At 40.4% G+C, this 13,039-nt stretch overlaps 1 protein-coding gene and 1 long non-coding RNA gene across 5 annotated transcripts in view; one reads left to right on the top strand and one right to left on the bottom strand.

Annotated features, from left to right (window-relative positions):
- Window positions 1–13,039, bottom strand: part of TTN (titin) — a 275,571-nt gene that overhangs the window by 81,541 nt on the left and 180,991 nt on the right. For both annotated transcript variants that reach the window (XM_059880142.1, XM_024979885.2), the window contains 28 exons: window positions 12,593–13,001; window positions 12,362–12,486; window positions 11,991–12,257; window positions 10,978–11,247; window positions 10,585–10,887; window positions 10,184–10,486; window positions 9,719–9,906; window positions 9,515–9,629; window positions 9,124–9,408; window positions 8,882–9,033; window positions 8,043–8,190; window positions 7,586–7,763; window positions 7,173–7,294; window positions 6,791–7,078; window positions 6,384–6,680; window positions 6,076–6,262; window positions 5,503–5,618; window positions 5,112–5,411; window positions 4,697–4,996; window positions 4,497–4,602; window positions 4,212–4,408; window positions 3,823–4,128; window positions 3,449–3,727; window positions 2,606–2,905; window positions 2,194–2,496; window positions 1,501–1,863; window positions 915–1,217; window positions 485–784 (listed from right to left, as the gene is read on the bottom strand). In XM_059880142.1, the coding sequence (XP_059736125.1) occupies window positions 485–784; window positions 915–1,217; window positions 1,501–1,863; window positions 2,194–2,496; window positions 2,606–2,905; window positions 3,449–3,727; window positions 3,823–4,128; window positions 4,212–4,408; window positions 4,497–4,602; window positions 4,697–4,996; window positions 5,112–5,411; window positions 5,503–5,618; window positions 6,076–6,262; window positions 6,384–6,680; window positions 6,791–7,078; window positions 7,173–7,294; window positions 7,586–7,763; window positions 8,043–8,190; window positions 8,882–9,033; window positions 9,124–9,408; window positions 9,515–9,629; window positions 9,719–9,906; window positions 10,184–10,486; window positions 10,585–10,887; window positions 10,978–11,247; window positions 11,991–12,257; window positions 12,362–12,486; window positions 12,593–13,001 (6,810 nt within the window). The remainder of the gene's footprint in view (window positions 1–484; window positions 785–914; window positions 1,218–1,500; window positions 1,864–2,193; window positions 2,497–2,605; window positions 2,906–3,448; window positions 3,728–3,822; window positions 4,129–4,211; window positions 4,409–4,496; window positions 4,603–4,696; window positions 4,997–5,111; window positions 5,412–5,502; window positions 5,619–6,075; window positions 6,263–6,383; window positions 6,681–6,790; window positions 7,079–7,172; window positions 7,295–7,585; window positions 7,764–8,042; window positions 8,191–8,881; window positions 9,034–9,123; window positions 9,409–9,514; window positions 9,630–9,718; window positions 9,907–10,183; window positions 10,487–10,584; window positions 10,888–10,977; window positions 11,248–11,990; window positions 12,258–12,361; window positions 12,487–12,592; window positions 13,002–13,039) is intronic.
- LOC112442546 (uncharacterized) overlaps window positions 1–13,039 on the top strand; it is a 149,032-nt gene that overhangs the window by 116,393 nt on the left and 19,600 nt on the right. The window lies entirely within an intron of this gene.

Here is a 13,039-nt window from a genome sequence, read left to right as displayed (position 1 = left end):
AATGCACACACAGAAATCAAAACCCGCTGATGGTTTGAAAATGCGCAGTAGCTTATGCTAGCCCATTTCCGCCCACATATGTTACATGCAATGTGGGTAAATATTGCTCTGTGAAACTTTTAAGGTATATATACAAATGTTTATAATTTTACACTGCAACCTCAACATATATCTGTAGTTACTGCTAGTATTTAGTCTGTTTTCCAGCTCTGAGGTATTACTGACATATAACGTATGTAAGTTTTAGGTGTACAGCGTGATGAGTTGATATATGTATATATTACAGAATGATTACCTCAGAAATGTTAGTTAACACCACCATTCCCTCACATAAATACCACTATTTGGTAGCATTTAAGATCTACTCTCTTAACAACTTTCAAGCATACAAAACTTGAAAACTAGAAATTAACAGTAGCAGCAAACAGTAGTGTTAATTATAGTGACCACACTATACCCTCTTTCCTCTTAAGGAATTACTTACAGATTGGATCTTGTGCTGTCTTGGGGTCTGAGGGGGGACTGAACTTTCCAGGTCCAGCTGCATTTTCAGCACATACTCTAAAGACATAGGTGAGTCCTTCTAGTAGGCCGTCTACCTTGGTCTTCAAAGAATTCAGAAGGTTTCGGTTCACACGAGACCAGTGTGTGCTGTTCACCTCACGTTTTTCAAGCCAGTAACCCAAGATGGGGCTTCCGTTATCTTTTGGTTCATTCCATGTCACTAGCATACTGTTACTGGTGACGTCTTCCACAACGGGCTTGTCAGGCGCATCCGGTGGTTCTGATTAAAATTAAAAAAGGCAAGTTTGAACTAATTCCCTAGTATGACATAAAAATTCAAGTTTATAAGCTGGGATAATGTATAGCAACATATGATAAAAAGGCAAAGTTTAGATGCTAAAGAACCTTACCAAATGGATCTTTAGCCATAAATGGCTTTGAAACACACGGTGGTCCAGGCCCAAACCTGTTTTCAGCTCTCACACGGAAGAGGTACTCTTTTCCTTCAATCAGCTTTGTCACTGAATATTTGCAGTGCCTAAGCGTTGAGGTGACAACCATCCATTCTGAGTCAGGTTTTGTCTTGTCTTTCTTTTCTAAAGTGTAGTTTAAAATTTCACTGCCACCATCATCAAGGGGTGGCTCCCATTTACAGAGGACTGAAGTCTTTCTCATATCTTCAAATACAAAGTTGATTGGTGGTCCTGGTATATCTGATATTTTAAAACAGAGAAGTGGTTAAAAATTTTTGTAGCACTGCTCGCAACGGAAAATATAAATGTTGAATGTGCTTCAGTGACATCAACTTCTGTTTTTCCTACATCTGTCTTCATATCACATTAGCTAATGAATAACAGCGTCAGTTTTCTTTGACGAAGCCAGAAGAAAAAGGGAATGAGGACACCTGACTGAAGCTATTTCCCACTTCTTTTAACTGCCCCCACAAACTCTTATATTAACTTTCTTCCATTGGAAAGTGTAGTTTTATCTACTTACCTAGCACACAGACGGTACATGGAGCTTTTGCAATACCATGGTCATTTTCAGCTTTGATCATAAATAGGCCATGATCGGGTCGGACAGAATCTCGGACACGGAGCTGAGATTCTCCTTTTTGACTATTGTCGATACTCAGACGCTGTGTCAGAGGCAGGACAAACGGTTGTTCTTCTTGAACTTCACCCCTCCTTCTCCTAACCAAGGGTTCTACCCGCTTCTTAATCTCCTCTGGTGTGATAATACTTTCATCCTTTAGCCATGTAATTGTTGGGTAAGGTGACCCAGAAATAATTGCATCAAGTGCTATTTCATCACCTCTTCTGACTTCTAGGCTTGTTTTCATAATGACTTTTGGGGCATCTGTAATGATTAAAAGCAATAATTGTTTTCAGTTCTGATGGAAATGTCTGAAGTGAAGTGAAGTCACTCAGTTGTGTCCAACTCTTTGCGACCCCATGGTCTGTAGCCTACCGGGCTCCTCCGTCCATGGAATTTTCCAGGCAAGAATACTGGAGCGGATTGCCATTTCCTTCTCCAGGGGATCTTTCTGATCTAGGGACCGAACCCGGGTCTCCTGCATTGCAGGCAGACACTTTACCATCTGAGCCACCTGGGAAGCCCTGTCTGACGGAACATTATTCTCATTTCTTCCATGATGGGAAGATGGCACACCCATTAAACACAACTTACCAATAGGATCCACAGCTTTGGTTGGAGGAGTGGCCCGAGAGGGTTCGCTGATACCAGCAGCATTTTCTGCTCGCACACGGAACTGGTATTCCTTTCCCTCTTCAAGGCCTTTTGCTGTATAGGTCAGGACTGGGACCAGGTGTTCGTTGCATCTCTTCCATCTCTCTTCACCTTTAGCAATCTTCTCTATGATGTAACCCATTATCTTGCTTCCTCCGTCATACAAAGGTGGCTTCCATGTAATAGTCATTGCCTCAGCTGTAGGATTATGTACCTCAACATCTACAGGTGGATCAGGGGGTTCTGGAGTACAAGAATAAAACCTTATGTTAATATAGGGAAACCCATCTTAAAAAAAAAAACAACAAAAAAACACAACTCCTAGCTTTATGATGTTCACACCCAAACTTACGCTTTGGATCTTGAGCAATGACTGGATTTTTCAGTTCAATATATTCGCCTCCACCAATCTTGTTGACAGCTTTAACACGGAAGAAGTATTCGCCATTTGGTATGAGATCCTTGACAGTCCAAGACAGTTTGTTCTCACCAGACATGACTGGTATGTACGTCCTCCTCCCAGCTTCTCTGCGTTCCAGGACATAATGAAGAATTGGGCTTCCACCATCATATTCTGGAGGTTCCCAAGTTAATTTACAAGAACTCTTGGTCACGTCACTTGCTTTAAGATCTCTGCATGGCCCAGGTAGGCCTATTAAAAATCAAAATGATAATTATTATTATAACCTGAAAAGGCTCGGTATTAAGAGCACACACTTTCTCTGTGTAGGACACGGCAGGCCATTTAGCATCCTTGACTCTGAACTATTAAGTGTCGGTAGCTCCCTCTTAGTTTTGTTCCAAGCAAAAGCGGCCTCCCAAATTTCCAAACACGATTCACCACCATGTTTGGGGGAAGGGGCAGAAAATGTCACCACCCCTGGTTAAGAACACTATGAAAACTTGAAAATACAATTAATAAATGAATATTGGTTATTTAAACATTCTTTGGGTATATCTCTTATTCAAATTGCTATTTCATATGCAAATAATTACAACAGAAGTAAACAAATGCAATTAGAGTTTAGCAATTTCATTTTAGAATTGCTTTGCTTCTCATATGGTAAGAAATAATCTGAAAGGACATTTAGTTTACAAATAGTCAATTCATGAAGCCATTTCTACTAGCACTGCAGAGTTAACCAATCTTCCCAACACGTAAAGCGTGCCTGGTATTTCATCAAAGAATGATTACCTATGACTTTGACATTGATTGAGGCGGTTGCTGAGCCAAGCTTATTCTCTAGGGTAACGGTGTAAATGCCAGCATCGGCACGGACACTCTTGGGAACTTCGAGGTGTGCAGAGATGTGATCGTTCTTCATGGTTAATCTGTCACTTGCTTTCACTTCTTTGCCATCTTTATGCCAACTAACAGTTGGAACTGGGACAGCTCTGAAGGGAACAGGAATGCTTAACTTTTCACCTTCAATGACAACAATGTCGTGAGTCTCCAGATCAATTGTTGGCCTGCCTGTAATCCAAAAGGGGAAAAAAAAATCGTATGTCAAAATGCAATGCAGGAGTAAAGTTTGCTTTATTAATTGTAAAAAGAAACTGTGTTCTTACAGTCTGGGTCTTTGGCAACCACGTTTTCAGAGATTTCAGATGGCTCACTGACTCCAACAGCATTGACAGCTCTCACTCTCAGCACGTACTCCTTGTCAGGCACAACACCTTCTTCAACCTTGAATTTCAAGTCTTTTATTGGGCGAGAATTAACTCGCATCCATTTCTCAGTGCCTACTGGACACATTTCAACATGGTATCCTATAATAGGACTTCCACCATTTTTCTCTGGAGGTTTCCAAGCAATGGCAATGTGCTTTCTCCCAGCATCAGTAACATGCAGGTCAAGAGGAGGTGAAGGAGGACCTTAAAAGACAGTGAAATGTTTACATCCATAATCTCATCATCAGACTCTGGACAATATCCTTTGTAAAATCAGCACTACTTACTTGTTGGATCTTCAATTTTCAGGATTTCTGTTGGTTCACTAGGGTGACCAACTCCAGCCTCATTCTCTGCCCGAACCTGAAACTGGACCTCTGTTCCTTCAATGACATCAGTTACTCTAAAGTGACAGTCAGGTCCTGAGGTCTTTCCAGCTTTCACCCAACGGGTACCTAATTTTTCTTTCTTCTCAATGACATATCTATTGAAACAACAAGCATTTTGTTAACACTAATAAAGACTCTTCAGCCAGATGTAATTTCTTCTTTATGAGTTAATTAAGGTCCTACCTCTGTATTGGTCTTCCACCATCATTTTTAGGTGGTTCCCACTTCAGGTCAACGTGTCGTTTCGTCACATCAACCACTGCCAGAGCATAGGGTGGTCCAGGCGTGGCTGAAAGCAACATTTTCGTTGGTTAGAAACACCAGAGAGAAAAGTGACAATCTACTATAAAATGGTGTCACAAAAATGAAGTTAGAGAGCATACTAAAGGTGTCTTTGGCCAGGACAGAGTCCTCAACTTCACAGTAGTCACTCTGGCCTATGGCGTTTTCTGCAGCAACTCGGAACACGTATAAGGAGCCCTCCGTCAGCGGGGTCACTGTGCACTTGGTATCCTTTACGGTCGTGTCCACTGTCTGCCAGCCTTTCCGTCGCACATCTCGCTTTTCCACAATGTAGTTGGTGATGGGCGACCCACCGTCTTTCTCAGGAACTGTCCACTTTAGGTCTGCTGTATTTTTTGTAATATTGATCACTTCAAGCCAGCGAGGTGGTGATGGGGGATCTGAAGGAAAAAAGAATAGTCCGTTTCTTATTGTCCAATATTCAGTCTTCACTAAAATTTCTAGTAGTCACTAAGAACCCAGATAGCAAAGATGAAACAATCAAAAGTGACTTACAGAGCTTCTCCCGGCAAAGCACAGGGTCGCTGGGCTCACTGGGCTCACTTTCCCCGGCCTTGTTCACGGCTCTAACTCGAAATGAGTATTCCTGCCCTTCCATGAGACCTGGGAGCAAATGCTGGGTGGTGGGAACCCCTTCAGCCACTCGGACCCAGTCCTCCGTGCCAGTCTTTAGCATTTCAATGACATAAGAATCTATCTTTGCCCCTCCATCATGTTCTGGCTTTGTCCAGTTCAACATCAATGATGTTCTGCCTATATCTTTCACAACTGGTTTTCCAGGGGGCCATGGAGGGTCTGCAAGCCAATGAAATGAAATCATTATTTAGGTTTGTCAAAGGAATTAATATAAGCTTCAAAACAATCACAGAAAATAAATGAATCATACCTATGGCATCCTTTATTAAGATTGGCTCAGTTGATTTGCTTGGTTTTCCAGGTCCAGCAAGATTTTCAGCCAGCACACGGAATCGGTACTTTTTCTTATTTGTGAGACCTTTCACTCTGAATTAGGAACAAAGTATGAGTTGAATACCATGATGAAAAGCAGAAAATTCTATTTATTTCACATAGAAGAAGGTAATTTATTTAAAAATTGGTTTGGCAATTTAAATGAAAATATTTCAATATAAATTAAAAATTGCCTTTTCATGGTCACACACAAGATTTGGTCACATGTACCAATCTAATTATAATATCTATAATAATAATCATTAATATACTGGAGGACCAAACACTTTGGAACTTCCATAAAGTTGATATTTTATGGTAAGAAATTATGAACTGTGTCCTTCAATGGAATTTATGTCTTTTTTGAAATTATGTGGTAACAGAAAAGATAAGTAAAAATAATTAAAAGTTTTATAGTGATATATAATCAGATATATTCAAAAGGAATGCTAAAGAATGAAAATTTGTATACACTGCTGTTTTAACACTGTGATGGAGAGCTTGGGCGTACCTGTATGTTGTGTCCTTTATTGGCATCTTATTGCATCTAACCCATTTATCACTTTCAGGATCTAATCTTTCAACCCAGTATCCAGTGATGGGGCTGCCACCATCGTCATCTGGCTCACACCACGTGAGGGTCACTGCATCTTTAGTGATGTCAGAAGGTTCTAGGCGAGTTGGAGGTCCAGGTGGATCTATAGACAGGATAATTGTATGGGTTATATAGCCTTTATATAAATATGACAACTAAATATACATTTAACATAAGTATCCTTTTTTTTTCCCTTTAAACTAACTGGTTAATGAGAAACTTACCAAACTGAAACTTGGCTGTTATTGGAGTGGCCTGGACTGGCTCACCAACACCGTACATGTTTTCTGCAGCAACTCTAAAGATGTATTCTTTATTGGGTGTTAACTTGGTTGCCTTGAACTTGGTATCCTTGACAGTTGATGAGAGCTTGTGCCACATATCACTGTCAGTGGCTCTTCTCTCCACAACATAATTTGTGATTTTAGATCCACCATCATCACGTGGTGGGTTCCATGTGAGAAGACACGACTCGTTGGTCACGTCTGTGATGTCAAAAGCAGCTGGGGGTCCGGGTTTATCTGTGGATGGCATTACACACTCAGAAAAAAACCACATTTTTAAATCATGTTTTATTTTCAAAAGTAGCTAGAATGAGTTTGCTCATTTTTAAAACGAGCACCTCCCTCACCTAAGACGTTCACTTCTACCACGGCGGTGGCCCGACCACAGACGTTCACAGCCTCGATGATGTACCTGCCGGTGTCACTTCTCTTACTATCCATGATCGTCACTGTGGATTTTTTAGGAACGTTTTCAATGGTGATTCTTTTGTCCTGTTTCAGAAGCATGTCAGCCTTTGTCCAGGTTATTTTAGGTTCAGGTTTGCCGGTTACAGTGGCAGGAAGTTCAATCTTAGTTCCTGCTTTTACAGTGATACCTGCGAGGAGCTTCACATCCAGGAAAATTTCTGGAGCCTCTAAATTGGAAAAGATTATTTAAGATGTTAGTAAGTTCAGGTGGAGTTAAAGTCAGAAGTCTTGACTAACAAAGCAAAAACCTAAAGTGAGTACCCTGTGTGTCTATAGCCTGGATTTCTTCTGTGGGTTTGCTTGGCTTGCTGGCTCCTAGCCTGTTCAAGGCCTTCACACGGTAGGCATACCACTGGCCTTCCTCAAGACCTGTCACTTCCATTCTGTCAGGAAACAAAGGAGGATATTTTACTTTAGGGCATTTCATCTGTCCCATTATGTAGTATTCATAATATTTCCAAAATTAATACCCCTGGTATAATACTATCCTTTAATTCTGGATTGCGTCAGTATTTTAATTAATAAAAATCTTGATTAAAGGGTAAGTTCAGCAGCACTTTTAACAAATTAGGCACACCAAAGAAGTTCTAAACTTAACATTTAGACTTTCCAAAATAAAGCTCATGTAGTAAGAGTAAATATTTACTCTTATGTCAAATAATTTAAACACTTACTTTGTGTCTGCCACTGGTTCTCCACAGGCGACCCATCGATCAGAACCACGTGGACATTTTTCAACTATATACCCTTTGATGCGTGAACCACCATCGTGCTTAGGTGGGTCCCATGTTAGGAAGATGCTCTTGGCTGTTCGATCTCTCCACTTAACATTCTCTGGTGGGTCAGGTACCGCTATAGCGTTTTAAAGAGATAGGGTCAGTCTTAGACCATCTATGAAATCTCTCTGTTGCCAACCTGTGTCTTTCCCTCATAACTTCAACTCCAGGTCTAAAGCAAAAACAAGTGTGAATTCCCTGGTCGTCCAGGGGTTAGGACTCCACATTTTTACTGCTATAACCTAGGTTCAATCCCATAAGCCACACAAGTGTGGCCAAAAAATAAATAAGTGAAAAATAAAAACAAAAACAGGTAACAAGAGGTTAGGTAAGAAATTATCAAGGATGTACTCACTTGCAGGAGCTGACATATTTACAGGTTCATCAACATATGCAGGTTCTCCGGGGCCACACTTGTTACAAGCACAGACTTTAAATAAATATTCTTTTCCTTGAAGAAGATCAGGAACTGTGAATTCTAGGTCAGTCACAGAGTCTATAACCTGGGACAAAGCAATATAATTAATTAGTTGTTTTCCAAAAACTCTCTGCCCAAGTCAAAAGGTTTTTTCACGAGCAGAGTTTTGAATGCTAAGGATGACTGTGTTAATTTCATATTAAGGAAAAAGTTGCAAAGAAAGATACAAAATAATATCTGACCCTTAATATAAGGTGGAATTGTTTCATAATTTATATGTATTAAAAAGTTGGCAAATAAGGTGTTGATTCTTTCTACCAGCTTGGCCAGTAGAAATATGATAAATCAAGGTTAAAGGAAAGTAATGGTATAAACTGGGGAGAGAAAAGGGCAGTTAGGCCAACTAAGGTTATCTAGTGGAGTGAGAGGTATGACAACCAGAGAGTTAATTTAGTACTTAGTGTCCTTAGAATGGCTTATAGCCCTTTTAAAAGGACATACTGGATACTAATCTGGTACTAAGTAAATAAGTAGGTTTTGCTTTATTTTTTTTTTAACAAACCTAGTTGAAAAAGATCTGGTAAAGCTCATAGAAAGAGGCAATTACACCATACCTTGGTTGAACTATCTCAGGAAGCATTAGCATCAACACATTTTAAAAAAGATTGAGGTACTTTTTCAGCAGTGTAAAGGTAAAAACATTTAACTTTGCAAGGCATCTCAGGATTTCCCCCATTCTCTTTTCTGGAGTTGGTGCATTGCTGCTCAAAACTTACTTTAGTCCATGTTTTCCGGCTGACTTCACGCTTTTCAATAACATATCCAGTTAATGGACTTCCTCCATCGTCTTCTGGTGGCTCCCAAGTCAAATGTACTGAGTCCTTGGTTATATCACCAAATTTCAGTTCTCTGGGTGCACTTGGGCGAGCTGAAAAAAAATTCAGTCAGAATCATTAATAGCTTGAACCAATATTAGTACTGTCAAATCACCTTATATGATAAAAGGTTAGTTCCTTACCAATTACATTGACATCAATCTCCCCAGAAATTGCCTTTGCACGATTTTCTAACTTCAGCGTGTAAATGCCCTTGTCTGGACGTTCACTTGGAGAGATGACAAGCTCGGCGTAGGCAGACAGGGTTTTCATTTTCACCCGGTCCCCTGCTTCTAGTACTTTATCTCCAAAAGACCAGGTAGCTGTGGGCCTTGGATAGCCTGTACTTGGAACCAGGATCTTGATGGGATTTGGCACAATAACTTCCAGACCATCTTTAAATGCACTCAAATCCATTGTTGGTTCAGCTACCAAAGAGAAAAATTAATGACTTTCCAATACTATATTTAAATCCCAATACCCCTAAAGAAGCTACGTGCTGTTCCCAAATCTAACAATGAAATATCCATTTACCATCAGCATCATCAGCAGTTAGAGGACCAAGAATTTCAGATGGATCTGAAACACCAGCTTCATTTTCTGCAGATACGCGATATAAATACTTATTTCCTTTTTGTAATCCAGTAACCTAAAATTAGGAAACAATAATTGTAAAAAAATATATATACATTTAAGTCCACAATCATAAACTATTTATGTTAGATACACATGCCCTACCTTGTAAGTCAGTTCAGGGACAAGTTTCTTATTGCAACGAATCCAATTGTCTTTTCCTTCTTCACATCGTTCAATTATATAGCCCAAAATTGGGCTTCCTCCATCTTTCAGAGGAGGTTCCCATGTGAGCTGAACTGAGGACTGAGTCTGATCTGAGGCATTTAGGTTCACAGGAGGACTTGGTCTCTCTGGATTGGAAGAAAGAATTGGAGTATGCCATTTAATTCTTTTACCACTAGTGCCACCTGGGAAACCCACCATTTAGTTCAGTGACAGATTTATTAAGACAATGCAGTCATCATTTCGATCATCCCCGTAGTTACTGGATAAAAGCAGGCACAGTCTGCATTTCTACAATTTTGTTCAAATTTCTCTGATGTGCTTTGTATTAACTTTTATTTTAATTGATAGGCTTAGTTTCTTGATTTAGTGGAGTACTTATTTCTCCTTTTTTGATGAACTTACCAATGGGATCAGCAACTTTGATGAAAGGTGTGGCTGCACTTGGTTTTCCAACTCCAATTCGGTTTTGGGCCCTGACCCGGAAGCTATACTCTTGTCCTTCCACCACATCAGTGACAGTTGCGGACAGGTCTTCGGCTCTCACTGTCATGGCAGTTTCCCACCTGATAGAAGTCTTGTCCCTTAATTCAATGACGTAGTTTGTGATCTCAGCACCTCCATCGTACTCGGGTGGCTCCCATGTCAGAGAGACACCAAATCTGTTCACATCAGTGATCGTTACATTCAGAGGAGGGCCTGGAACATCTGCATTTCATCACAGAAGAAAACATGGGCTTTCAGTTATCTCAGGGATAAAAGCAGAGATGAGCTACTTTATAATCGACTTAAAAAAGTCTTCTTACCATATTTACTCCTCGCTTCTACAGGACTGTCAGTCTCCACTGGTTCACCAGTGCCAACTCTGTTCCTTGCACTCACACGGAACAGGTACTCAACTCCTCCTTTCTGTAGACCAGTGACAGTAAACTCACAGCTGTCTGCACGGTCAGTGGCCAGAACCCACGTCTTTCTCTTGATGTCACGTCTTTCGACAACATAACCTATGATTTTGCTTCCACCATCAGTTAGTGGTTCTTCCCAAGCAAGGCTCACTTCACCATCAAATGTCTCTGTCACTTCTAAGTTACGTACTGGCCCGGGAACATCTGAAATTCACATATACAATTTTTTTTTAGTGTATTATCACATTTTTAGTTGTGCGTTGCCAGTAAAGTCCAAGTGACTCAAGGGCTTACCAATAACTTTTAAATTGATGAATCCTTCTGCTTTTCCATGTTTGTTCTGAAGCACAACTTTATACCTTCCTTTGTCTTCTTTCTTGGCTTTTAAAATTCTGAAGGAAGTTTGTTCAGCTGTGGTATCAACTGTTTTTGAAGACAGGGGTTCATTTTCTTTAAACCACTCAGCTTCTGCTTTGGGGTAGGCATCGTAGGGCACCACCATCGTCAGAGGCTGGCCAACATCAACCACCAGGTCTTGGTCAGCTGTCTTGATTTTAGGTGCAGCTAGTGAGAAAAATCACATGTGAATGTTCTGGAGTGCTTTATTGTAGCCCAGAGATGCCCTAGCTGTTTTACTATGCATTCGTCAGCAAATACTAGTTACATAACCTTGGAAGCATATCACAGTAACTTCACAGTGGAGAGAACACTAGCTGACTTTGCATTCTCAACAGCTTACTTGACAAATTATCAGACTCTGAAGAACAGAGGATTAAGGATGATGTGAAACCATAAAATCTCCATTCTTTGCTGTTAATAATATCAGGCCTAAATGTAGTGCATAAAACATGCTTTTTGTTTTATACAGAGTAGGCACCTCATACTTAGTTCAAGATAAAGCAGACAAACTTGTTGTTATGTACAAGAGGTGTATTAATGGCTTTTTCAAAATGTCAGCCTACAGGGATGTCTTAGAAGCCTGGGTCAGAATAAGAACAGACCTAAGGGGCCCCACAGGGACTTGGAAAGTACAAAAGAATAGGGCTGGCTCTAGGCCTGGGTTTGCTGGGGAGACTCACAGGGCAATAGGTTAATTCTAGGAGTTAATGAACAGCTGCCACATGCCAGGAACTGTGCTGGGTTTTGGCAAGTAAAGAGCAAGGGTCTTGGTGGTAAGAGGAATAAGAATAGTTAACATGTGGACAGGGCTTAGTAGGAATAAAAGGGTCTCACAACTATGAAGTCTGAAACCAGCACAGTATCTGTAGTCTTAGAAGGCTATCTGAAGATACAAGAAAGGGACTTACCTGCCAGTTCAAGCTTAGCTCTGGCTTCTTTGTCTTTGGCAATAAACCTGTATTCGCCCTGGTCACGGGGCTTGATGTCGCAAATCTGTAGCCTGTGTATCTTTCCTTCACTCATCATCTGGTGTTTGTCACCCTGGACGATAATCATGTTGTTTTTGAGCCACTGGACTTCCACCTTATCTTTGTTGAGCTCAGCTAAAAAGACAACATCAGCACCAGGGGCTTCAAGGATGTCTTGGGGAGGTCTGATGATCTCAACAGGGATTTCTGAAAAGAAAATATGAAATTAATACAAACATGTTTGTATTGGGGTTAACAACATTTGAAGACTGGTGCTAATATTAAACATCGTCCTTTCATTTAATAGGTACCTTCCACAAAAAGTCTAGCTCGAGACTTCCTGTCGTCTACTCCACAAGCATATTCACATTCATCATCCAGCCTGCAGTCTTTTATAATGAGTCTATGTATACTGCCATCTTTTTCAAATTTGTATCTAAAAGAAGAGATTGAATTATTGGTTAGCTTTCATAAGGACCACTATATTGCCAAACATGTATATGTGTATATAGCCAAGAAGAGATTGAGATGTTCTCACATACTTTTTGCCTTCTTTAATTTCTCTCCCATTTCTGTACCATTTTACATTTGCTTTCTCTCTGGAAAGCTGGCAGGAGAAGACGGCATCGTCAAACTCAGTGACTGTCTGGTCTTCAAGGTGTTCCACAAATTCTGTAGGGGCTTCTATGATGAGAAGCTCAGCAACAGATTTATCTTGTCCCGCAGTGACAACATATTCACCCTCATCTGGGAAGCCACAATCTTTAATGATTAGAGAGTGCTTATATTTGTCAATTCTATATAAGACACGGTTGTCAAAAGCCACTTCTTCTCCATTTTTGGTCCATTTCAATGTGACGTTGAGCCGGTTCACCTTACACCAGAATGTGACAGATTTCTTCTCCATTGTTTCAATATCTTTAAGAGGCTCAATGATCCTAAGATCTTCCTCTGTTGGAAAGGAGAAGAAGAATGTGGATTTTAGTTGT

Source organism: Bos taurus, chromosome 2 (genome assembly GCF_002263795.3).
Source record: "Bos taurus isolate L1 Dominette 01449 registration number 42190680 breed Hereford chromosome 2, ARS-UCD2.0, whole genome shotgun sequence".
Lineage (NCBI taxonomy): Eukaryota > Metazoa > Chordata > Mammalia > Artiodactyla > Bovidae > Bos > Bos taurus.
Note: the sequence above shows the minus strand (reverse complement) of the source record. Positions and strands in the feature narration are given on the sequence as shown.